Source organism: Leishmania infantum, chromosome 29 (assembly GCF_000002875.2).
Source record: "Leishmania infantum JPCM5 genome chromosome 29".
Lineage (NCBI taxonomy): Eukaryota > Euglenozoa > Kinetoplastea > Trypanosomatida > Trypanosomatidae > Leishmania > Leishmania infantum.
The window spans coordinates 325,915-350,605 of record NC_009413.2 but is presented as its reverse complement, the minus strand read 5'-3'; the positions used below and the strand labels follow the sequence as shown (position 1 = coordinate 350,605).

The following is a 24,691-nucleotide window of genomic DNA, read 5'->3' as shown; positions in this document are numbered from 1 at the left end:
GGCTGAGAGAATCTCAGGGAAACGAACGCAAGCAAGTGCCAAGAAAAAAAAGGGAAAAGTGAATGCAATGTGAAGTGAAACTACGGATGTGTGACTCGTGCACCTTGCCACAACGGCAGGCTCATTTTCGAGGGCTGAAAAACGTTCAATCGCTCCAGCCCTGATCGCTTTCAAGGCAGCATGCACAGCCACTGCGGCTGCAATGCTGCTGGTATGAAAACGAGAGAGCAAGCCACTGCCCTCTGCTATCTAGCTGCCATTTTTTTTTATTTGCCGCCTAGCTACTTGGTTTTGTCTTCGATGCATAGCAGTGCCTGGTATGACTGCTTCACACCCGATCCTGGCATGGCCATAGAAAGCCTCAACTGTTCCGCTTCCTCTTTGGGGGTGGCAGCTCGCGCCCGTACTTCTCTCTGTGCTCCTTTTCCAGTGCCAAACGTCTTAGAGAACCTCGGTGACGCTTCGACTTGAGATGTATCACCATCTGACCGCGACCGTAGACCAGAATCTTGCATATTTTGCACTCCTTTTGTGAAACTGGCTCGCGAGAAGCCAGCTGCTGCTTTAATGGAAACAGCGATTCTGCGAGAGGCTGCACCGGGGATGTCCCTAAAAAAGTATCCAAAGTCCTTTGAACAGAAGGCAGAGCGTCCACGCCCTCCTGTACCCATAGCTGCACAAAGTGAGTCGGTGCCTCTTTCAAGGAAGAAGAGTGCAAAAGTGGAAGAAGGCGGTTTTGAATCCATCGCTCCTGCTGTCGGGCGTACCGGCGAGTATTCGACTTGATTTGTGCGACTGCGTTCTCACAATCGCTGCTCGAGATTAGTGACGGATTATCGCTAGTAAAGAACTGGGAAAACTCTTTGCATCCAATCGCCCCGGAGAGACTATTATGCGGGAGCTTCCTACCGTTTTTCAGCCAAAATGCTTTGACCTCGCCCAACATCCCGCGCTGAAGCATCAAGTCAACGCGCCTGTTCAGAAAGTCGTCCAAAACCTCACGCTCCATTCGGACCCACACAATAAAGAGCGCGTTGCTATCAAATCGCAGCTTTGATGCCTGGGAATCGAAGATGGCTGATGGTGCTTGCCCCGTGGAATCATAGATCTCAAGTAGCCGCTTGATTCGACGGCGATCATTGGGGTGATATCGCAGCGCTACCTCCGCATCAACCGCGTTCAGGCGTTCCCACAAGCCGTCCTCTGCGTCTGAATCAGTATAAGAGCATAGAGCGTGTTGTTCACGATCGTATACTAGCGAGTCAGCGAAGAGTAGAGCTTGAGCGTAGTAGCAGGTCCCACCACAAATGATTACAGCTCCATCTGCGTGTCGCTGGAAGAAACCATTTATAAAGGACGTCACTATGCGTTCGTACGAGTGAACATTGAAAGAGGCATTGCCTGTCAACTGTATCTGCGCCTCGTGGCAGAACTCGCGTTGTTCCACGGAGCCACCGTTGTTGTCACATATAACAGATCCGTCGCTGCTGAGGAGCCCTAAGCAAAGGTGGGTCACTCCGCCAAGATCCGTCGCTGAGGGCTTGTTAGTCAAAATTGGAAGATCAGTGTAGCATTGATAAACATCACAGTTGATAATGACAACATCTTTGTAGTTGTGAACTCGCCTCAATTCTTGAGCAAGGTAAATCGCCACCCTCGACTTGCCACTCCCAGTAGACCCGATAACAAAAAAAACAGGCTTGTCGACTGTCCGCATCGTAAAATCAGCACCGGCAAGGCGAAAAGATGGAAAATGGTTGGAAACAGATGCTAGTAGAAAAAAAAGACGGAAGACATCGATTGAGAGTTACGGGGATGACAAGAAAAGAAGTGCATTCAAATACTAGGTTCTAGGTGCTATGCCCTCCCCTCGTCACGCATGTTCCCGCTGGTGAATTCTCCTTTCGAAACGCAAGCGAGAGAGGTGCTTTTCCTCCCGCTCCGCACACACTCAGTAGCTGTCGCACAATATGCCAATGCCCTTACTAACTTTTTTCCCTCATCAGTGTTCTTAGTACGATGCCTTACTGCGAACTCTGCTGCTAAGATTAAGCAGTACGAAAAAAGGAAATTCAATGCTCGCGTTGCTGCTCATGTAGTTGGGTACTGACACCGCATGTCGATTTTGCCGTGGCGTCACCCTGCTTTCCACCACCAGACTCTTTCGAGGGGCTCCCTGCTTCGCGCTGGGGAAGCCCTTCGGCTGCTTCATGCACCTGTTCTTCTGCATCTGTTTCCGTCTCGTTTCCATTTTCCTTGAACGGATCACCACAAGGGTAATTCCAGCGGGCGCAGAACGGGATTCTTACAATGTCCGTCAGATTGTACAACAAGATGCCGACGGCAATAATGACATACGAAACAAAAAACAGTTTAGTGGGATATATCTTGAAAATGGTGACATTCCAGATAATGGCGTAGATGTTAGCAGTCAGCAAGGATATATTGGCGAAAGCCGCGCTAGAAATGATGAAGATTATCGGCATGGCGGTGTAAACCAGCAACATTGTGACACCAAACACCATCTGAAACAGCCAGTCTTGTCCTGTCCAGGAGCTGCGATTGGGCTTGAACATTTTCCACTCCACTGCAAAGAATTGTATCGTTGAGAAAAGCAAGGCGAACGACGACATCATTGCCAGGTTCTCGACAACCGGAATGAAAACGGGGACTTTCGTGTGATCCTCTGCCGCGTATATCTCCCCTTCCTCTGGAAATATGCTAGAGGGCTCCTGAATGTCGGTCGAGGGTGATGCCTGTGTGACTTCATCCTTTGCTTCACCACTCCCGTTTCCACCGCAGCAGTTGAAGATGAAGGCTGGTTTTGATGGTTTCACGAACCATTCTGTCAACACGTTGCTTGTCGCATACAAAGAGCTTGAAATCAAGCACAAGATGTCCCCGAGAACTTCCTGACTCCCGCGCTCGCTGCGAGAAAGTCCATCAGCGTCAAGCGCGATTAGAAACACCAGTCCGCCGATCGCGATCACCCCACCAACAACGTGAGTGACGGCAAATTTCATTCGCAACACAAAAAAGCTCATAACCATAACGCATGGTACCGTAAAGCAGTTGAGCAGCTGAACGGAAATCATGTTCGTGTACTGATAGGCAAGTACTACGACGTAGTTGGCCTCAAGGTCAATTACAGCCAAGATGGCGTACTTCCACCAACGATTTAAAAACCTAAAGTTTGAAAATCTTTGAGCGCGGTGCTTGTATATTATAAAGAGAAAAGCTGGAAGATAGAACGCGAAAATAAATGCGTATGCTGTGATAGACTGAAGCACAGGATAGCTTGCGTTGCTGTTAACGAGCTTCGTGGTAGAGACGCCGGTGAGGGAGTTGAGGAATGCAAGAGCCTGACCTAGCACTATTCGCTTGAGCAACTCTCTTACCGTCCCGAACCCGCAGCTCGCGAGGGCCGCCATTTTTCTTTTTCAGAATGTGCAGTGAGGGTTCCCTGGACTCGAATTCTCAGCTACTGTTTCCACCGCAGTTGAAAGAACAGGAGTCGAAAAGAAAAAATGTGATGATTGAAAAAGAGGTCACAAGTTACATCAGAGGTCAGAGGTAATCCTGTCAGCACACAATGCATAACGTATCGTCGCTGTACGCCTCCATACTGCCGAATGCGGAAGCTGTCAAAATTGCTTGTTTTTTGCCTGTTTTTACATACTGAGGTGAGCACATTCCTCGACTCTAAGCCGTACAAACTACTTCGTAAACGATAATCGAAACTGTACGTCACAGATTCAAGTAAGCAGCATGCCTCAAAGCTGCTACTCGACCCGACCACACCTCGCGCCCGCAAAGGCTCCACCCCATGTCACACAATAGCCGAAATACACCACACGATGGCGTACATGATAGAGCCCGCCGTACTCCACTAGAAATTTTCTCTACCACCGTCCCCGCTTAGCAGGTCCGAAGTCCTCTTACAGCTCGAGTCACTCTTCCATACCCCTTTCCTCATCGTCGGAAAGCGCCTGCCAGCATCCATGCGCTCTCCGTTTATCACTCGCCCAGCAACTACCCAATTCGCCTTTGCCAGCTGCTCTTCACACATGCTCAGCACACCGTTGAGAATCTCTCGTGCCCAAGAACACCAGTGATAAAAACCCCACTTAAAGAAGTCTTCCAAAAAACATCTTTCTGGGTGCTTCGTAAAACAAGAAAGTCAGCGATGTTCAACACAGCTCTAAGACTACCATGTGATCAGCTACACAACAAAGCCCCCACTCGGCCAAAAGTGCAACGAAAAAAAACCGTGCTGAAAAAAGACACCGCATTTTCGAAAGCAAAAAAAAAAAACATATAAAAAGCACAACAGTTCCAACCTTTTCCTAACCAGATCGCTTGCACACACACAGCAAGTCTACGTCTCACTCCACCACGACACCACCCATGCGAACAACCACCTTAAAACTCTTCACAACCTCCTTCAGACAGTGCAACGCCTTTCGCAAAGATCTGCGATCCCACTTTCCGCCACGCAACGTGAGCTCGACAACACTCCACCCGGCATGTCGCAGGCCCCCATCGCGTGGCGCAAAGCAGTCGTGCACACGCTCTACAGCAATGCGCCGACTCCGTCATCCGAGCATGGCCTCTGCCTCAAAACACTACCGGCCTGCGAAGCGGAGGCCGCCTCACAGCGGCTCACATTGCGCCGGTCCCCACCTCGTGCGTCCCTCGGGGTAGCTCAGGCTCCCCCCGCCAGCAGGCAGTGTGAGGCGCGGGGCGGGGATGCGCTCCAGCTGCGGCGACACCATGCCCACCAGATGGATGGCGCAAGTGCGTTCACTGCCGCAGGCCGCTCCGGCGCAACGCCATCCACGACCTGACCGCCGACATCAGCAGCGACACATCGCCCTGTCCACCCCTACGTCACAGCTGCTTGGCCCTGCCACCACCAGAGGTTGTTCGGCATTGGCAGGGGACAGGGGGTGCTTGCCTTCCTCACACACAACGCGGGGTGTAACGGACCCTGGACACCATGCTTAGGTGCCCTCCCCCCCCTCCTCATTGTGTCGTGAGGTTAAAAATCGGTATTTGGAAACGAAAAACACAACCCTCCGTTTGCTTCTTCCTTAACCTAACTTATGTTTTTGTAATAGTGTGTCTCCCACACTCTTCTTGAACCGCAACGGAGGCCTGTGAAACACATCCTCACTGTGACAAAAATGTCACTCCCTTCTTCTCACTATCCGCCTTTGATTACTCTTCGAACAAAAAATATTGTTCTTTATAAGCGCCCACTTCTGAAACCACTAATTCCCAAAAGCGCAAAAAATATATAGCAATTTTCCAATCCCCACTAAGACGTCTCGAGGCCTTCTTTACGAGTACCCTTCACAACAATACACCTGACGCAGTCGTACACAACCACGGCTCGTCTGCCTCTCTTTTGCCGCGGCTAAAGCCTTGTCGCCTAGGACACGCCGTCTGCCCCTCTGTGCGGGTCATGCGCCCACCCGGCCTTTCCTGTCCTGCCCCGCCCCTTGCCGGGACACGCGCTGCGCGATTGGCGCCGCACGAACCTGGCGCCGCCGCATGCTCTGATCCCAGCGGGTCGCATTCAGGGTTCTGCTCGAGAACGAAAGCAATCGCGTCCGCCGGGCGGTCGGCGAGGGGTGGCCAAGGCGCATGTGGCCGGCATGCGCGGGGAGGGAGCCCGCCCACAGCACCCCCCCCGAGCCGCCCCAAGCCGCGGCATCCCACAACATGGCGCGGGGACCCCCCGCACTTGAGGCCGGGGCACCCGACGGTGCGGCCCGGGGTGTCCTCGTCATGCTTCCGGCGTCTGCGCCACATCGGCCCACCCGGCCGGACGCAGAGGGCGCCGCACGCCTCGCACGCACGCACTTTGAGGTTGACTGGCGCAAAGACGCTCGCGCCTTTTCCGTCCGTCCGCCGTGCGCTTCTCACGCCCGCGCGCTTTGTTTTGGTGCGATGCACCACGCCAGCCGCGCACGGCAGCGCCCGCATCTCGGCGCTTCAGGGCATGTTTCCGGGCGACGTCGTTGTCGGGGGATGGCCCCCATCATCTTCCATTTCCGTCGATATCGCCGGGGGTGGGGGCGTGTGTGGATGGCCTGCCCGCACGCGCCGCAACAGCCGGGACGCCGCTATGCGTCTGCAGCGGCAGGGGCCTTTTGTCCCCTCCCCTACATCCGCCCGCCTTTCCCAGGCGTGGGTGTGCTGAGGGAGAGGCCGCGGGCAAGCATCTGCCTGAGCGCGAAAAGGTCACGGCTTGTCGCCCTGAAAGGGGCACAGGGTACCAGCCTCAGACGCCCGACGGGGGCAGCCCGCTCAGCACGACCGCTGCCGACGAAAGATGCCGTGTGCGTGCGAAGCTCCAAAAGGGCTGGCGCCTGCATGCCCGCACGAGGGCTGCCGAACCCCTGTGGCAACGCCGCGGCCCGGTGTGTACACCTCCCGCGCCAAGTGCGCAGGGTAGCCCGCTCGCGTCAGTGTGCGGGGGTGAGGGCGGGTGCGGCCGCTTTGGCGCGAGGGCAAAGGAGGGTCATGCCGCCTTTTCCGGCGCCACCTCGCCGCACGGCGGCGCCGTAGAGCAGCTTTTGGTCCACCCGCACCATGCACAAAGAACGGTGAAGACCCCTTGACGGGCGCCATTCGTGCGAGCACACCGCCTCGAGCTTCGCAAGCCGAACGGTAGCTACTTCGACGGCTTCTGAAACGTGTTGGCCAACGCCGCGCGTTGGCGGGAAGCCCACGCCGAGAAGGCAGGGGCGCCGATCCCCTTGTAAGTGCGGGCGTGCGGCGGGGGTTGCGGCTGGTGTTGGTGTCGCGCGCCAAAGGGTGCGCGTCCCGTTTTGAGGGTGGAGGGCGCGCCCAGCACCGTGGGCGCTGCAGCGTCCAGCGCCGCGCCTTCAAGAGGGCGGGCCGCGGCGTGGCCCGCATGACCCCCTTGTCTGGTGGGGGCGCGGGGTGTGTGGTGTCACCGGCAAAAGAAGGCGCGGTGCAGGCCGGGGTGTCTTGCTGGGCTCCGGGCTCAGCGGGCCCACGGCAGTGATGAAGGGGTCCTCGGGCTGGTCCCCCTGGGGCCCCGCATGGTAGCCTGGCCGTCTCGGATTTCCTCTGGCGGAGGCCAGCGCAGGCACGACGACCGTCTGAGAAATTCAGGATCCAGCGGGGAAGACGCGGGCCTACATTGAACTTCCCCAGGGCCGTGACGGCAACGCCCTGACCTGCCGGGCCGAACGCGCGGGCGTGGTCCGCAAGCGCCGTGCCCACCTTGGTGTGTGGCTGGCGCTGGGCCGCGCCGCGGGGGAGCGAATCTAGGGAGTCCAAAGTGGAGCCGCGAGGGCGGAGGCCAGACGGCTGTGCTCGGAGCCTGTCCCACACATGCTCGCGCAGTCGTCGCGAGACCATTCTTCCGGGCGGCTTGCGCAGATCGCTGGCCAGCGCCGCGGGACGGCGGGGCGCGGGTCCACCATCGGGCGTAGGAAACTTCAGGAGGGGCGAAAGGCGCCCCCCTTTTTCCACGTAGCAGGGGCGCGGGAAGAGGCTTCCGGATTCCGGCTCGGCTTCTGCTGGCGCACCTTACGCAATACGCTGGTCTGCTCTTGCGCGCTCACATGGCGGACGCCCTCTCTCACCGCCGGTGTGTGTAGTGCGCGGGGGCCATGGATGCGCGCCCATAATCAAGGATCGCTGGGGGTGAGGGGGTTGCAGGACTGCGTCCATCTTCAGGGCCGGCTTTTTGATGAGCATGTCCGAGGGAGGGCGGTACTCGAGCGACGCGCAGGTGCTTTCCCAAGAGCTGCCTTCAATCGCGTCAGCTAGGGCATCTAGAAATGTGAAGATTGACGTGAGAAGGTGAGCTGTCTTTTGTGTATTTTGCTGTTGTTACTACGGCAGAGATGTTTAGGTGTATTGCTGTGTTGATTGGGTAGTTTTTGTAGGTGTTTTGCGATGTAGTTGGAAATGATTGTTGCACAGCTGTTGTTGTGCGTGTGATGTGTGTGATTGTTGTTCTTTAGTGTGCTGTGGGGGCGGTGCTTTAGGGTGTGTTGCATTGGGGTTGTTGGCGTGTAGGGGATGGGTCGTGGGTTTGCGAGGAGGGACGACTACGAGTAACATATGCGATCGCTACTTCAGGGGTGTGTGGGTTTTTCAAAATTAAAGGGGGCGTTTCTTTTCAGGGTAAAGATGGGAAATGCTCATCCGCAGGGGTGGGGGGGGGGGCTGAACTTGAGTGGGTAGAGCTTATTTGCTCGATGCGCAGCGACGGTGTCGTCTTTTTTTTTCTGGCCTACAAGGACCGCTACTGATTTCATTATTGGCGGGATATGTATCTGGAAGATGTTTAGCGCTTCAAACGTAGAAACATCAGCAACACTCTGAGGTGGATGGCTGAACTCAATTCTCGGTTTGTGCTGCATGATGTACAGGAATGAAAGCACGCGTGCGGTCAAGGAATGCGTTCTAGTGCGCCAGGGAAGGGAAGGGAAGGCTGCGTAGATTGCCAGGACGTTTTTTGACAGGGAGAACGCGTGCAGCTTAATGTTGTGGTTGATGTGGTGCAGCCGACTACTTCCCTCTGTCACTTCTCACCATGTGTTGATGACTTGGCACAGTCCATGGTGCCGAGGGCGTGTGTCTGAACGGTTGAGGACGATATATTTTTTCGCAAAACAGAGCAATCAGTTTTATGTGATCTCGAAATCTTACAGTTTGCACCCGCTTTGGCTTCAATCATGCCTGCAGCTTTCGTTAGCGGCTGCAACAGAGTTTTGGTGATTTTCACTGCTTGGAAACTTTGCTAATGAAAATGTGTAGCGCTTGTGGGTTGTCAAAGTGACGTGAAAGCTAGTGAGGCGGAGAAGGCTATCAAAGCAGCATGCCCTGCCACTGCGCTGCACCACATCAAGCTGGGTATCTCTGATGTTTCGAATGCCGACTCTACAGCGCTGACTGTCAAGCAGAAGCGCCCTGCTGGTATTGGTACCTTTGCGAACAACGCTCGATTTGTGTACCGTTATTGTTTTACTGTCCAGTTTCATACTAGAGCTGGGGTTTTCATGTTTATCAACCACCGCAGCACACATGCAGTGTGCAATGCATTCGCTCCACTCTTAAAAAATGGAGGACGCATTGTGAATGCTTCTCGTAGGGCTGCTGGGAGTCATAGCGGATGATAGTCTGAAGTGACGGTGCGCATCTAGTGCTTCTTGCATTGGGGTCCATTGCCAGGTATCAGAATTTCACCTACATGCGAATTCTGGCGATCTTCATGCACTTGAATGGCCGCACTCTGCGTATGAGGCTAGCAAGCTGACCCTCAGAAGGGACATGATGCTCCTTGGTAGGGCGCATTCGATGATTTGTGTCTAAGCTTACTGCCCGAGGTGGTGTCATACAGACATGTTCAAAAAACACGTACCACAAGAGTGCACAAAAGGGTGCCGATCATTCTGTTTCTTGCGTTGTCCCCTGCGTGCCTCGATACTTTGCACAAGGTGCCTTCACTTCCGATCGGAGTGCAGCCTAGCATTTTTTTTCGATTATCACTCGCCTATTCAAACAGAAAATAAAGCGTTGCATTGCCTCTGACAAAAAGAAAGCGTTTGCGAAGGCGAAACAAGCTGTACACTTTGACAAGGGTTATGGAATATGCTTGGCTTTCATGGACTCGTTCATAGCATTTTTGTTCGCTTATAATTCTAGTCTTCCTTTTTTCTCCCGAAGATACTAAGGGAAGATGGGATTGTCCCTTGTAGAGCATACATGCTCTCGATGTGGTAAGAAGCTGCGGGAAGCTGCTATCAGAAAATCTGTGCACTGCATAAAGTGCAACAGATGGTATCACAGAACGTGTTTTATGGCCGATACAGGCGTTGTCATCGAGGAAAAGGCGCCAACGAGCGATAGATGCGTTTGCTGTCTTGCAGGGACGATAGACATGAAATCAAAGAGGTACAGTCATCACATGAACAAGTATGCGAAAGGCTTTATTAAGAACGGTTTTTGTGTAGTTCCACTTGCTGAGACAAAGACAGAGTTGGAGCAGATCACCCAGGACCTCTCCACATGGAATGCTGATCTTCTCCGGTACTTCAAGGCGTTGCTCACGACATACGAGTGCCAGGCAGAGATGGGGGGTGCTGTTCCGTCACTTGAGAGTGGGTACTCGAACTTTCGTCAGCGATGTCCGGGGAGGTTTGAAATTATTGCAGACTTCATCACTTCTAAAGTAGTTCCCCTAGTCGCCAACGCACAAACGGTTCAGCAAACACTCGACGCACTTCTTTGCAACTCACAACTACAGACTGGGAAGAAGGTGATGTCATCCGGTTGTTTTCTATCGCTGATGGGCAGTGAAACGCAAAACGCGCACACCGATGGGCCTGCGCTTAGCAATGTTGTGAACCTTTTCCCCTATGCCATTAACGTATTTGTACCCTTGATCAGTGTCGACAGCCGCAACGGCACTGAGTTTTTTCCTGGGTCTCACGTTGTTGGAGATCGAAGACAAAGCAAGTCAGTCTCTCCACCTGTTGCTCTCGGCAGCGTATTGCTATTCGACTATCGAGTTGTTCATCGTGGGCTACGCAATGCAAAATCGGAACCTCGCCCTTGCTACTATGTTACGTTTTCAAGAAGCTGGTACCAAGATACGTACAACTTCAGTGAGAGGCGCTACAAGAAACGACTAGACGTGGACCCCACTCTGTTGGAGAGCAGAGAGGAGCGCATGGCAAAGAAGAGCCGCTCTGACGACGGGGGAAGCAGCGCTTCGCAACTTCGTTGAACACGATGCATCACTAGTACAAGAAAGAAACGCCTATGCATAGATACTTCTGAGTTGCTTTACATGTTTGCGAGGGAAATTCCTTTTTGATCTTTTTTTTGCATTGCGCAAAAAAAAAATCGGGTTTTATGCGCGCTCCAAGGCTCAAATCATTTCTGTTGCAAGCTATTGACAGCAATGGGCCTAAGTAGGGCTCAGAAGCACCTTTTTGGTGCTTCAGTGTGGTGTCAAGTACTGGGAGGGGCTGACCGCTCGGCTGAAAAGTTGTACCATATGCTTGAATTCTGCTAGTGACTATGATAGTGCATTTAAGGATCAGAGGTTCACTCTATTGCTCCCCCTTTGCCTTTTTTCTCTCATCTTCCTCTTTCAAACGCGTTCGACCTACACTCAAGATTCCACCATACTTTTTTTTTTCTGCACTTTACCAAATGGGCCTTCTCACACTCCTTCGCAAGCTCAAAAAGAGCGAAACAGAGCCGCGCATGTTGATTTTGGGTCTCGATAATGCTGGAAAGACCTCAATTCTCCGCAAGCTGTCCGACGAAGACCCTACCACCACTCAGGCAACTCAGGGATTCAACATCAAATCCATCAACTGCGAGGGCTTTAAGCTGAACATGTGGGATATTGGTGGTCAAAAGGCGATCCGCACGTACTGGCCAAACTACTACGATGAAGTAGACTGCCTGATTTACGTCGTCGATGCTGCCGATCGGCGTCGCCTCGAGGAGACGGCGGCAGAGCTCGACACGCTTCTGCAGGAAGAAAAGCTTCGGGAGGCTCCTGTGCTTATTTTCTCCAACAAGTGTGACCTCGCTACGGCACTGTCCCCGGAAAATGTAAGCACAGCACTCAATCTGCACAGCTTGCGCGATCGCACGTGGTCTATCCAGAAGTGCAGCGCGAAAACGGGCGAGGGCCTGCATGAAGGACTGGAGTGGGCGGTGAAGAACCTTAAGCCCAAGTGAACAGTTAATGGCGCACCTTTTTCTACTTTCGGTTTTCTGTTTTCCAGACGCTAATCGGCGCGTCTGCGACAAGTTTCGGGAGAAGAAAGAGTATTAGGGATTCTCCAAAACGAAGAATACGATAGAAACAGTTTTTTTTTCTCATATACCTGCGCTATTTTTGCTCATGTACAACGGCCAATACAACAGCCGCCAGCCACCAAAGCAACAAGCAAAAGCAGCCGATATTGTGTCTGAAGAGTGGGTGACGTGCACGCGTGAAATGCATCTCCTCGAAGGGAAATTCATGTACTGTTATCCACTGAAAGGCAAAGTGAGTGCAGCTCGCCGCGATTACTCATAGGACTGCTTGCGCGTTGCGAACCAGAATACCGAATTCGCGTTCTCTTTCCCATTTCTGCGCGGTAGCTACAGTTTCAAAAACCTCGCAACTCAAGTCCTTTACCCCGCGTTTACTACCTCTTCCACATTACATGCTTTGTATGTGTTGCAAAGATTTAGTTGTTGACTCGCGTGCAACGGGCAAGTAGGAAACACAATACTTGCTCATTTAAAGCCATCCACCTACTTTGAAAATAGAAGTCGAAATGTTCTGCGCCGTAAAGCACCTGCGAGCGCCACTCGCGACTTTGAAACCGGTGCTTGCCGACTCGGTCGCAACCCAGAATGTGATCCGTCGGATGGTTGGTGTAGCAACAGCTCGTAAGGTAAACGCGAGCGCGATTAACAGCATTGCGGAGAAGACGAAAGGCGAGGGTCTGGCAGGGACAACTGCAGTAGTGGCGCGCGCGCACCTTTACCTGCTGTCACGGAATCCCACGGACGCTATTGCAGAAATCGACGCTGTCCTGCCGAAGGTGCAAGATGAGGCGCTGAAGCGCTTTGCGATCGGCATCCGCCTACGCTCGCACAACGAACTGCTGGACATGAAGGAGGCGGCACTAGGGGTTTCAGGCGGCGCTACAGAGGCGGAGGTGTCGGACCTACGCTCCAAGTTGCAGAGAGATTACAAGGAGCTGGTTGCAAGCTCTCCCGGGTGCTGGCTCGTGGAGCTGGCTGCCGCGGAGTACAGCCTTTACACCGGCGCGAGCGAGGAGGCTTACAACCACTTTACTTCAATCGAAAAGAAAATCCAGGAGTACATCAAAGCCCCCATCCACGTGTCGGAGCTGGTAGCTACCACCGACAACACGAACGAGTTCTCCCTGGTTGGTTTTCAGGTGCGACGTGCTCGCCCTGGGGTGAAGCCGGAGGGCGTCAGCGCCGCGGTGGCTGAGGGGATGGCGAATGTGATGGCCGATCCTGCTGCCGCGAAAGCTCTTCAACAGGCAAAAAAAGCCTTTGGCGGGCAGGTGACGGATGAGGAGGCGCTAGAACTAGCGGTCACAATGCAGGAAGCAAACGTGGGCCACCACTTCCACGATTTTTTCCCCACAACCCCAGACCACTACGATAAATGGACGTCCGAGGCTGCACAATCTGCGCAGCAGCTGATCCAGGAAGCTTTGACACCTCACAATGCGGGTCTCAAAGCGGAGGCCATAGACCGGATTCGTGCTTCCGTGCCCAGCAAGGCTTTTTACGACTCGGAGGAGAAGCTGCATGCGCTGCTGAAGTCGGCACCGAAGGATAAGAGTATCATTGCTTCCATCCGCGAGACGTTTGGGCCCGGCCCAAGTACGCCGATCAGCTCGTCGGATCAGGCGGTTGCCGACGCCGTGGAATCCGTGCACCTGGCGGTTGTCTCGTCGGACACGGCTGGAGCGACGGACTATGCAAAGCGCGGGAAGGAGATTGCTAAGGCTCTAGCGAAGCAGTTGCTCTACCGCACACAGGTTCAGAAGAGTGTTGCACTGGCAGAGATGAACCGCCTGCAGGAGGCCGTGGAAGCTGTCACTCCAGTGATCAATGCGAACGAGTACATTTACATGTGGCGCGCACTCTTAGCTCGCAGCCGTGCCTACAAGGGTCTCGGGCTCATCACCAACGCCGACAAGGACCTGAAGGAGCTAAACCGCCTCAAGCAGAGCCTCACGGAGCGCACTCCATATGAGAAGAAGTAGACGAAGGCATGCGAGTGTGAGTGCCGAGCACGTGCTACTGCACGCACGATTTAGTACCGTTAGCGTGTTTTCGTTTCCCTAAAAAAGCCAAACGAACATATCTCTTGTCTTCACTTTGGTGTGCTCGACGTCCCGTTCGTGTGTTTTTTTGTCTCTTATTTTCGCGTAGGAATACCACGTTCCTGAAGAGAAGGAAGAAGGGCGGGGGTCACCTAAGTGTGGTGTCTAGGGTCCGTTACACCCCGCGTTGTGTGTGAGGAAGGCAAGCACCCCCTGTCCCCTGCCAATGCCGAACAACCTCTGGTGGTGGCAGGGCCAAGCAGCTGTGACGTAGGGGTGGACAGGGCGATGTGTCGCTGCTGATGTCGGCGGTCAGGTCGTGGATGGCGTTGCGCCGGAGCGGCCTGCGGCAGTGAACGCACTTGCGCCATCCATCTGGTGGGCATGGTGTCGCCGCAGCTCGAGCGCATCCCCGCCCCGCGCCTCACACTGCCTGCTGGCGGGGGGAGCCTGAGCTACCCCGAGGGACGCACGAGGTGGGGACCGGCGCAATGTGAGCCGCTGTGAGGCGGCCTCCGCTTCGCAGGCCGGTAGTGTTTTGAGGCAGAGGCCATGCTCGGATGACGGAGTCGGCGCATTGCTGTAGAGCGTGTGCACGACTGCTTTGCGCCACGCGATGGGGGCCTGCGACATGCCGGGTGGAGTGTTGTCGAGCTCACGTTGCGTGGCGGAGAACGGACGCACTGAAAAAAAGGCATACCGCGTGTCAGGGAAGCGGTGCTGATATACGTTTTCTTACCAGTAGCATATCTTCTTTCTTCTAGAGCGAGGAAATCGCATCGTCACCTTCACAGAGTCTTTTTGGCTCGGCTGACATCATGAATGCACTTTTCCTTTTCTTAACGTGCGTTGCCAACCCTCAGTGAGGAGCTGGTGTCGGGACCTCTGCCTCCACGAAGAAAGAACTTCTTTCCGCTGTTTGGCACAACTAGCAGCTGGCTGTGAACGTTTTGATGAGTTTCACAGGAGAAAGTATCGACATGCTGCGCAAGAAAACAGCATGGGAGATACATGTGCTTCACCCGCAAAGCGCTGTCTGTAGAGGAGACATTGCAGCAGCGCCTGTGGAAGTGAAAAGGGAGAAAAGGTATGGTCTCTTGCTGGCAGCGCCGTTGAGTACCAAACGCCCTCTATGATGACTTCCTCATGAGGTTGCTGGGGCTTACTGAGTCGTCTTTCTCAATGCATCAGTGCGGTACCTCATGGACGCCGCTGGAGTTGTCGAAAGCTAGGATGACACCGAACCCATTTCTTCGTCACCCAGCAGTGAGTTTCTCGCGGCCCGGTTCACTCAAACGTCCTGCTGCCCTCCTTTCTCTTCGTTGTTGTGCACTGCCATTCACCACTAAGCAGCCGACCTGAGAGCGTGCCACGCTCACTTTCCTCCCTCTTCCACGGTCTCTTGCGCGTCGTTTGCCAGGCACCAGCCTGCACTCGTTCCCGAGCCGGTTGTTGCCACATTCATGATCCTAATCCTCATCGATGTGCTGATAGTCGCGCCGCCCATCATCTAAAGTGCATACCATTACTCCTGCACAAAGTCTACCGTCGTCAAAGATGTCCCAGTCGATTTCGGGATGAGTGGTGAGGCTGATCGTTTATCTGCCTCTTGATAGCACATATTCCCATGCTTCTCTGTTGCTATGGCGGTGATCGCAGCCGTTGTGGCGTTCTGTGTTCCAGCGCTGTTCGACTTCATGACAATTGCGACATCCATTGCTCTCCTGTAAGCTTTGCAGTGGTACAGCGTCCGAATATCAAACGGTGTTGAGATTCGCCTCTAATGAAATATCTTTTACGGTGGCATTCTCACCTTCACCGCCACTGCCGTTGCACTGATCATCCGTAGCATTTTTTTTCTTTCGATCGGCCCCCGATGACGAGGATGGGCACCTCAGTGCGTGGTGTCCAGGGTCCGTTACACCCCGCGTTGTGTGTGAGGAAGGCAAGCACCCCCTGTCCCCTGCCAATGCCGAACAACCTCTGGTGGTGGCAGGGCCAAGCAGCTGTGACGTAGGGGTGGACAGGGCGATGTGTCGCTGCTGATGTCGGCGGTCAGGTCGTGGATGGCGTTGCGCCGGAGCGGCCTGCGGCAGTGAACGCACTTGCGCCATCCATCTGGTGGGCATGGTGTCGCCGCAGCTCGAGCGCATCCCCGCCCCGCGCCTCACACTGCCTGCTGGCGGGGGGAGCCTGAGCTACCCCGAGGGACGCACGAGGTGGGGACCGGCGCAATGTGAGCCGCTGTGAGGCGGCCTCCGCTTCGCAGGCCGGTAGTGTTTTGAGGCAGAGGCCATGCTCGGATGACGGAGTCGGCGCATTGCTGTAGAGCGTGTGCACGACTGCTTTGCGCCACGCGATGGGGGCCTGCGACATGCCGGGTAGAGTGTTGTCGAGCTCACGTGTGGGAGAGAATGAACGCGTTGAGCAAAAGAGGAAGCCTCTGAATAGGTGTTGAATGCCATGACAAAAACAGGGTCGGTAATGTCCCCCCTTTTGGTCGTCTCCTCGGTTGCGTAATTTCGTCCGAACCTACGCATCCACACACACATACATAGAGGGCGCTTTCGAATCACATGAATACCACTTAGCCGAATGAAATCACTGCGTAGTGTTTCTCTACTCTCTAGTCCCATGTGGGATAATATCGTTTTTCCCTATCCTTTCCGCTTGTTTACCGATGCGTTAAGCGCGCATACTGTGGGGTACTATCCTTTCTTCAAAGAAAAAACAAAACGAGATCCGGTGTATGGAATACGTGCGCGCTACTCTCGTCTTTAGCCCGCAACCATGTACTCTGACGAACCGAAATACAAGGCGTTGCCCTTGCCGATTCCGCCGTTCTTCCCATCTAGGGAAATAGAGATTGAGCACACTGTCCTTTTCGCCCTTCTCTCGTTTCATCTTTCTCTCTTCACCATTGGACGACTGTATGCAGTGATAAAAAAAAAACTAGCAGGAGCGAAAGGCGCACAGGAGAAGGTGGTGGCTGAATCGCGTTTGCGCTCTCCTTGTTTCCCCGTCACACATTCGACCTCACAGCGAACCCTTGAGATGTAATCATTTTTTCCAAGCATAGTCGCATATTCCCTAGTCTAAACAGTAGCTGTAATCGGACGTGTAGTTGTGCCGACGCGTGGGATCTGTGCTTCTTCGTCGATTTTGCCCCCACGCTGTGCACGCCATTTGCATTCTTGAGAAAGCAAGTCATTGAGGTGTGAGGCGTTAGCATGTTCACCCAGCTTCTGCAGTTTGCTGGGCTAGCTCAAAGATGGCCCACTTTTACACGTGAGGAGGTGGCAAGGCACAACACGAGCGAGTCTTTGTGGATCATCGTAGGCAACTCTGTGCTTGACATCACGCCGCTCATCGGGAAGCATCCCGGTGGCAATGGTGCGTTGTTGAAGCGAGGTGGTGGCGTGAAGGACTGCGCAGAGGACTTGATGTTTCACGGAAGGGCCACACGCCGCGACGCGCAAAAGTACAAGATTGGAGAGTTGCCACCGAACGATACTCAGAAAGCTGCCTCTAGTCCTTCCACCGCTCTTCCGCAGGCTGTGCCGCCACTGCAGACTTCGCATGAGACTGTCACAAAGCTAGTTGTCCCAACCAGCCCTCACGAAAGGCACACATACGGCAGCGACTCAGAGCAGTGGGACGACGGCGCCAAGGATAGTCTGTTGTCATCGAGCGATACAGATATCGTTGTAGCATCGAATGTGAATAACGCGCCACCTACTCCAGTAATCTGATGTTTTTTATTTTCTCCTCTTCACTCTGCTTATCTTAGCAAAGGGCGCATAAATCGATGTTTTAGCGAGACCAGCTTCTACTAGAGATGTTCTCTTTGTTTTCGTGTGCTTGGTGGCCTAGAGCAAGGGGGAGCGGGCTTAGGAAGCCTACTGATTTTTTGTTTTCCTTCAGTCTCGCTTTCTCTTATGAAGGTCAACGGCCATTGCTGACATTACAACTTATGTGTGTTAAAGTTACTTGGCTGATTTCGTGTTTTTTTTTTGTACATTCATCAGCGCAACTTCTTTTGTGGTACCTCTCCTTCGGTTTCGGAAACAAAAAGCGATGCGAACAAATGAAGAGGCGCGTAAGTGTGTCATAAGAGGCTGAAAATGTGCTAACCGGCTCGTTCCAAAGCAACAGCGAGAGTTTAGTGGTCATCACACCCAAGGAAATGCCTCTCCTGTAGATCTCTGTTGCGAATCCCGTCCTAACGGCAACGCACAAGAGGCAACGGCAGCAAAAGAAAAGATAGGAAGAAAAACAACGAAAGAATGAAGAAGATAATCGGGTACACACACACGTGCACACGCACAGCCTTTCTTTCAACGAAGGAAAAAATGTTTTCTTTCCCATATTGTCTACATCTGCTATTACGGCAGGAAGAAGGGATGTAATCAACATTTCCCTTTCTACGCCTCGCTTCCTTCCCTCGAAAAGCAACGTGTGTGTGTCTGTGCGCACTGGTATAATGCTCTTCTATCAATGTCTTTCTCCTCTTAATGCCTGTTCACTTTTCTGCGGCTTGATTGTATTCTGGTTTTCTTCTTTTTCACCCTTTTTTAAATCTTTGGTCTTCTCTGTTTCGGCGAAAGATTTTTGTGACTGAAGTCATTGGTTCTGCTTTGCTTCCTGTTTTAGTATTCGCATTCAAAAAAAAAGGGTCAGAAAGTAAGGTTCCTTTTAAACAGGCCGTGCACATGGAATACTCTGCGGTAAAGCTAGGAGTACCACAGGAGGTCGTTCTCAGGCTTTTTTCTCTCGTGACTCCCACGGTGAAGTGGTGAATTCGGATCCCCTCTTGAACTGATTAGATGACCTAGGTTGTGGCCTGCTCGATTCCACGCAGCTCATCTCCCTTTCCGGTGATGCGGGAGAAAAATGTGGAAACGGAACACGTATGTTTCGAGAGACTTCTTTGTTTCAGCTAACTGTCCATTTGAGACAGTAGACGCAGCGCAGCCTTTGCAGCAGCCTTCTTGCTGTCTCTCCGTTTCTCCGACTTTTTGCTCCTGTTTACGTCTCCATTTTTTTTTCGTCGTACAGCGCTGATTTGATTGTCCTCTTCCACCCCGTTTTCTCTTTTCGCCACGGTGTGTCTTTAAGCATCGGTCTTTTCTCTCCCCCTTTTCGTTTTAAATAGGTGTTTTTTTTTTCCTCAATTCTTAGTTTCTTTTACACAAGCTTTTCAAGGTGTATGCTCAGCTTCAGTGATCGCCTTTCGAGCATCAGCGCCGCTAACAACGAAAAGAATTCATGCAGCCCCCTTCCACTTCCAAGAACAATGCCAAGCAAGATCAATTCGATCACGGGACTTGGCAATGAATGCCTGATAGGGGCTCATTACTCGCGCACCCCCAAGAAGACACACAGCCGTCGCGCTCAAGTGGCAACGCAAAGGCGCTTGGGATAAATACCCTTCTCCCCCAGAATGAGGCGCATTCGCTCTACTACCGTCCCTCTGTACTCCATTCCCCTCCCCTTCCCTCGCTTTGCATTTTATCTTGCCTCTGTGCTGCTTCTGACGCATGAGCAACACAGTGAAATAGCGGTGCCCCCGCATCTAAACGTGCCCGATCATTCAGGTCCCTCTTCTCTTTCCTTAGTTTTTGTAAAGCAGCACTCTTTCTAGCGCTTTCCCCGCAGCTCACACCGAGGGAGTGGGTGAGGCTCAGTGAAACAAGTAAACACACCCGAGTCGTGCTCATATTTCCCCTTTCCTGCTCATAGAAAGTTGCGGCAAAGCTGAAAAAAAAAGGCGTCTTTTTCCACCTTTTTCCGGTTTCTCTTTGCTCGTCTTTTTTCCCTTTCAGATCTCTCGCTGGGGGATTTGTGCAGGAGTTGCGGTTGAGAAAAAGAGTTCATCCGCTCTTCTCTTGTAGTTTGCGGTTTCCCTTTTGTACTCGTCCCCTCTTTCTCAATTTTTTTTTCGTGCTGCTTTTCCCCCTTTGTATCACACACACGCACAGCGCACACTCAAACGATTCTAGCGTGGAGGATAGGATTGCTGCTCTAAGAGAGATCTAAAGCAGCTCTTCCCTCTTCTCCAGCACGGTACTTTCGTAAAACGTACATTTACACACACACACACACAGGAGGCCCTACGCAATTCTCTCATAGTGAATATGCTTAACGATTTGCTATTTCTGAGTGGGTTCAAGAAGCGTTGGCCTATTCTCAGCGAGGAGGAGATCCGCATGCACAACACGCGGCGATCTTTGTGGATTGTCTCTGGGAACTCAGTGTACGATGTTACAGGGGTGCTAGGATCGCATCCAGGCGGTGAGGCGGCTATCCTGCGGCGTGGCGGCGGGTCGAAAAACTGTGAAGCCGACTACACGTTTCACAGCCGCTACGCACGCCGGGAGTGGGACAATCGAAAAGTAGGGGAAATCACACCTGAGGTTGCTCTGAGACTGTTCCCACCACGTACCGGGGCACACGAGGAGAATGCCCGATCTGTCACAGCATGTGCTGCAGGATCGCCACCAGTGGGTATCTCGCGAGTTCACATGAACAGCGGCGAGGAGAGCCATACGCGCACAGTCGACACGTACGCTAGCACCACAGCGACACCAGACCAGCAGTATCGCCGCACCGATTTCTCACCGTGCCCACAGCGGGTACGCTGAGCATCTTGGATTGCGGTGTTCATGCACCACTGTCTGCTCAAGCTCGGCCACGGCGCGACGTTTTGCAGAGCCGAGGCCTAACGCGTTACTCTCACATTCCTTCTACTAGCGCCTTCTGTTGCTACTATTTCTATGTGACACAGAGGGATCGGAACGGCGAGCAAGCACGCTAGTGGACACATTTCGCAGTACTTGTCCATCACTACTTGTTTAGCTGTCGAGGCGCACGAATACCTTTCCTGTATGTATGTGTGTGCGCGCGCGGTCGTGGGCATCATTCAACTCACTTGTGAATGCCCCCCAAAAAAAAAACAAACAAAATTCAACAGCGCTCTTGTTTTCATTTCTTTCTTGGTAGCTGCTCTGAGATGGGGCAGGGGGAGAGAAAGAGTATGTAAGGCTGGCGGAGAGAACAAGCGAGGTTTGCGGGTCCGCGCGTGTTTGGCAATGTGATATGAGCCTTTTTTCACTGTTCTCCGGTTGTTCGGAACGCACCATTTGCTCTCTCCTGCGTTTCTCTCTCTGGGCTACCCACCTTCGTACTTTGTTTCTTCGACTTCATCGCTTCTTTTTTTTCTACCCACATATGTGCATGTGCGTGTATCTACGCACGTGTGATCAACTTCTTCTGTTTATGCCTTGCTTCTCTGTTCACGGCTTTCCACTCTCTGGCCCTCGCTGTGTCTACGCAGCAGTGCGGGTATCTGTGACTGCCGTATAGAGAACGACCGCGGAGAAAAACCGAAAGAACGGCGACATCTCCCTCTATCAACCTCTTGTTTTCGATGACAAGCAGAACAGAAAAAAAAGAACAAACGCGGCATATGCGTAACTTGACATGAGTCCTACAACCTGACAACTAACCTCAACACCTATGTTTCCTTTTTTTCTTTCGGAGTTCTCTTTCCCACTCTTTTTCAGCCTCTCCGATCTTTTTATCTTCATACGCGTTTCTCTGTTCTTCGCTTTTTCGCTGCCCCCTTTGTATGTGTGTGCGCGTGTACTTCTCCATCCTGTTTCTGTTCTTTCCCGACTATGCTTCAACTTTTTCATTCTTATGTTCTTACTGTTGTCCCAACCCCCTTAAGGCAGGGGTGGGGGGGGTCTAAGCGTGTTGTCCAGGGTCCGTTACACCCCGCGTTGTGTGTGAGGAAGGCAAGCACCCCCTGTCCCCTGCCAATGCCGAACAACCTCTGGTGGTGGCAGGGCCAAGCAGCTGTGACGTAGGGGTGGACAGGGCGATGTGTCGCTGCTGATGTCGGCGGTCAGGTCGTGGATGGCGTTGCGCCGGAGCGGCCTGCGGCAGTGAACGCACTTGCGCCATCCATCTGGTGGGCATGGTGTCGCCGCAGCTCGAGCGCATCCCCGCCCCGCGCCTCACACTGCCTGCTGGCGGGGGGAGCCTGAGCTACCCCGAGGGACGCACGAGGTGGGGACCGGCGCAATGTGAGCCGCTGTGAGGCGGCCTCCGCTTCGCAGGCCGGTAGTGTTTTGAGGCAGAGGCCATGCTCGGATGACGGAGTCGGCGCATTGCTGTAGAGCGTGTGCACGACTGCTTTGCGCCACGCGATGGGGGCCTGCGACATGCCGGGTGGAGTGTTGTCGAGCTCACGTTGTGGCGGAGAACGGACACGTTGAAGAAAACTGTTTGCTACAACCGTGTTTTTTCTACGTTCTCATTTGCTTTCAACCCCTAAAGTTTTTTCGGTCAACTGCCTAAGACTCTATGGAGTTTCCTTCTTTTGGAGTTTCGAGAACATATGCCGACTTTCACGCCAAAGGCGACTCCGAGCGGAAGCAAGGGAGACATCATAAGCAAGAGGAATGCTCTCTCTTCGTCCATCTTTTTTGGGACACCGCATGCAATACATGGATCGAGGGACGAGAGATGACTTCTGCGCTTTTTTTTTACCCGCGAAGCTTTCATCGAGTTGAACAGCCCCACAACTGGTTTCGCGGCAAGCCTGTATGTCCCCCTCTTTGCACTCTCTGCCGCGATGCCCGCAGACGTCGATGTTTACAGCTGTGAACCCCATCGTTCCTCTCCCTCTGGTCCACGGATGTTCCTCGCCTCTCTCTGCTAGCGTTGTGCGCATTGTCTTCTGGACGTATGTCTGAAGAGTTATTGTGAGTGAGGTTCACACTTTTCTCGTTTCTCGACGAGTACCGCCCACGTTTCAAAAGAGCGCCTTTTTACCACCCACCCACACGAAAAGATATCTACAAATACATTAATCACTCATATCTTCTGCGCAGGTGAGGATGCCTGTTCAGGCGTTTTTGGGAACCGTCTTTGAGACGCCGGACCGGCACACACTGAACATTATCCAGGACGCCCTGGTTGTGGTGCAAGACGGCACCATTGAACAGGTCATCAATCCGGCAACTGATGCTGCAACCTATGCAAGCGTGCTCGAGGCGGCTTCGGCCGCCGGCCACCTCACTCGCCTCCAGAAGGGCCAGTACCTGATCCCTGGACTCATTGATCTGCACGTCCACGCTCCGCAGTGGCCGCAGCTTGGCATGGCACTTGATAAGAGTTTGGATACGTGGCTGCAGCAGTACTCGTTCCCGTTGGAGGCGCGTTACAAAGATCTGGAGTTCGCGGAGAAGTCGTACAGCTCACTCGTGTCCGCGCTGCTGGCGAATGGAACGACGACGGTGGCGTACTTTGCGTCGATTCACCTAGAGGCCAGCCTGCTCCTTGCACGTATCTGCTTGGAGAAGGGACAGCGAGCAGTGGTGGGTCGTGTTGCAATGGACCTTGCTGATCAGTGCCCAGAGTACTACCGAGACGCCTCGCCGAAGGAGTCAGTGGCGCAGTCGGAGGCTTTTGTGCAGCAGGTGCGCGCGCTGAAGGGCAATACTGAAGGCCTCGTGCTCCCGGCGGTGATCCCTCGTTTCATTCCGAGTTGCAGCGATGCGGCGCTACGTGGACTGGGTGAGCTGGCGAAGAGCTATGGCTGCCATGTGCAGACACACTGCTCCGAGAGTGATTGGGAGCACAACCATGTGATTGAGCGGTGCGGCAAGCATGACGCCCTTGCGCTCGATGACTTTGGACTTTTGACTCGACGGACTGTCCTGGCGCACTGCAACTACCTTTCCACGGAGGACATGCAACTGGTAAAGGCGCGCGGGGCAGCTGTGGGCCATTGCCCGCTGTCTAACTTCTACTTTTCTGGTGCGGTCTTCCCGTTGAAAAAGGCTTTGGACATGGGTGTGCATGTGGGCATGGGCACGGACATCTCTGGAGGTCCGAGCGCCTCGCTGTTTGACGCGTGCCGCTACGCACTCGCGGCGGGCCGCGCGCTGGAGAGCGGCACCGATCCGTGTCTGAGTGCTACAGAGCGCAGCCAGCACAGCGGCGCCCGCGTGAGCAGTGTGGAAGCGTTCTTCGTGGCTACTGCGAATGGTGGCATCTCCCTCGACCTCAAGGTCGGTCGCATCGCTCCCGGCTATATGTTCGACGTATTGGTGATCGACACCACGCTTCCGAACAGCAGCCTGATGATCTTCGAGGGCATCGACACCCTGGAGGACGTCTTCCAGAAGATCGTCTACAACGCGGCGCCGCACAACATTCTGCGAACATACGTGAATGGACGTCTGGTCTCGCAGCACTAAAGTAGATGCGGGTAACATCAAACGGCGTGACTCACCGCTACAGGCAATGCGCGTTGCGCTGGAGGAAACCGTTACAACGAGTAAACCGATCAAAAAAAAAGGCGAGATGGGGTCCCGCGGGACCGATAGGCTACCTATTCGCACCGTCTTTTTGCGAAAATAGACCAGCGCTGTCTCGCATTCTGGTAGTGGGCGGAAATGAAAGGGTGGAGAGAAGCAAAGCGGCAATACGTGGCCCAATTCAACTCCGTACCTGTTCTGACCCCCTCTCCTCATTATCTTTCCTTCTGGTTCTTATCCAAACCTCCTTTTTTTCTTTGAGCTGCATATTGAGCATGCCGATTAGTGCGGTTAGACGGAGCGGGAAACAGGGTATGGCTGGAGGGAAAGGTCCGACTTCCTCTTCCTCGTGGAGATGTGCGTATCTGACGGCCCACTCTCGGAGTACCTTTCATCCGCACCCCACAGCTGGTGACTAGTTGAAGTAGCCAGGCTGGCAATCAGGCTGTTTCTTTTCCCCATCTCTTACTTTGCTTGGGGTTCAAG

The 24,691-nt window shown here is 53.6% G+C and overlaps 7 protein-coding genes across 7 annotated transcripts; 5 read left to right on the top strand and 2 right to left on the bottom strand.

Annotated features, from left to right (window-relative positions):
• Window positions 1-361: 361 nt before the first annotated feature.
• Window positions 362-1,009, bottom strand: LINJ_29_0980 (conserved hypothetical protein; the record flags this gene model as incomplete). Its single annotated transcript, XM_001466579.1, has 1 exon — window positions 362-1,009. One exon carries the CDS (start codon window positions 1,007-1,009, stop codon window positions 362-364), a length of 648 nt encoding a protein of 215 aa, XP_001466616.1.
• A 1,063-nt stretch (window positions 1,010-2,072) lies between these two features.
• Window positions 2,073-3,431, bottom strand: LINJ_29_0970 (conserved hypothetical protein; the record flags this gene model as incomplete). The annotated part of the gene is made up of 1 exon (XM_001466578.1): window positions 2,073-3,431. One exon carries the CDS (start codon window positions 3,429-3,431, stop codon window positions 2,073-2,075), a length of 1,359 nt encoding a protein of 452 aa, XP_001466615.1.
• Window positions 3,432-9,730: 6,299 nt separating this feature from the next.
• Window positions 9,731-10,780, top strand: LINJ_29_0960 (conserved hypothetical protein; the record flags this gene model as incomplete). The annotated part of the gene is made up of 1 exon (XM_001466577.1): window positions 9,731-10,780. The coding sequence occupies one exon, from the start codon at window positions 9,731-9,733 to the stop codon at window positions 10,778-10,780; it is 1,050 nt and encodes a 349-aa protein (XP_001466614.1).
• Window positions 10,781-11,211: 431 nt separating this feature from the next.
• LINJ_29_0950 (putative ADP ribosylation factor 3) lies at window positions 11,212-11,751 on the top strand (the record flags this gene model as incomplete). Its single annotated transcript, XM_001466576.1, has 1 exon — window positions 11,212-11,751. One exon carries the CDS (start codon window positions 11,212-11,214, stop codon window positions 11,749-11,751), a length of 540 nt encoding a protein of 179 aa, XP_001466613.1.
• Window positions 11,752-12,338: 587 nt separating this feature from the next.
• On the top strand, window positions 12,339-13,814 carry LINJ_29_0940 (conserved hypothetical protein; the record flags this gene model as incomplete). The annotated part of the gene is made up of 1 exon (XM_001466575.1): window positions 12,339-13,814. The coding sequence occupies one exon, from the start codon at window positions 12,339-12,341 to the stop codon at window positions 13,812-13,814; it is 1,476 nt and encodes a 491-aa protein (XP_001466612.1).
• Window positions 13,815-20,011: 6,197 nt separating this feature from the next.
• LINJ_29_0930 (conserved hypothetical protein) lies at window positions 20,012-20,518 on the top strand (the record flags this gene model as incomplete). Its single annotated transcript, XM_001466574.1, has 1 exon — window positions 20,012-20,518. The coding sequence occupies one exon, from the start codon at window positions 20,012-20,014 to the stop codon at window positions 20,516-20,518; it is 507 nt and encodes a 168-aa protein (XP_001466611.1).
• A 2,262-nt stretch (window positions 20,519-22,780) lies between these two features.
• Window positions 22,781-24,145, top strand: LINJ_29_0920 (putative guanine deaminase; the record flags this gene model as incomplete). The annotated part of the gene is made up of 1 exon (XM_001466573.1): window positions 22,781-24,145. The coding sequence occupies one exon, from the start codon at window positions 22,781-22,783 to the stop codon at window positions 24,143-24,145; it is 1,365 nt and encodes a 454-aa protein (XP_001466610.1).
• Between the last annotated feature and the right edge of the window lie 546 nt (window positions 24,146-24,691).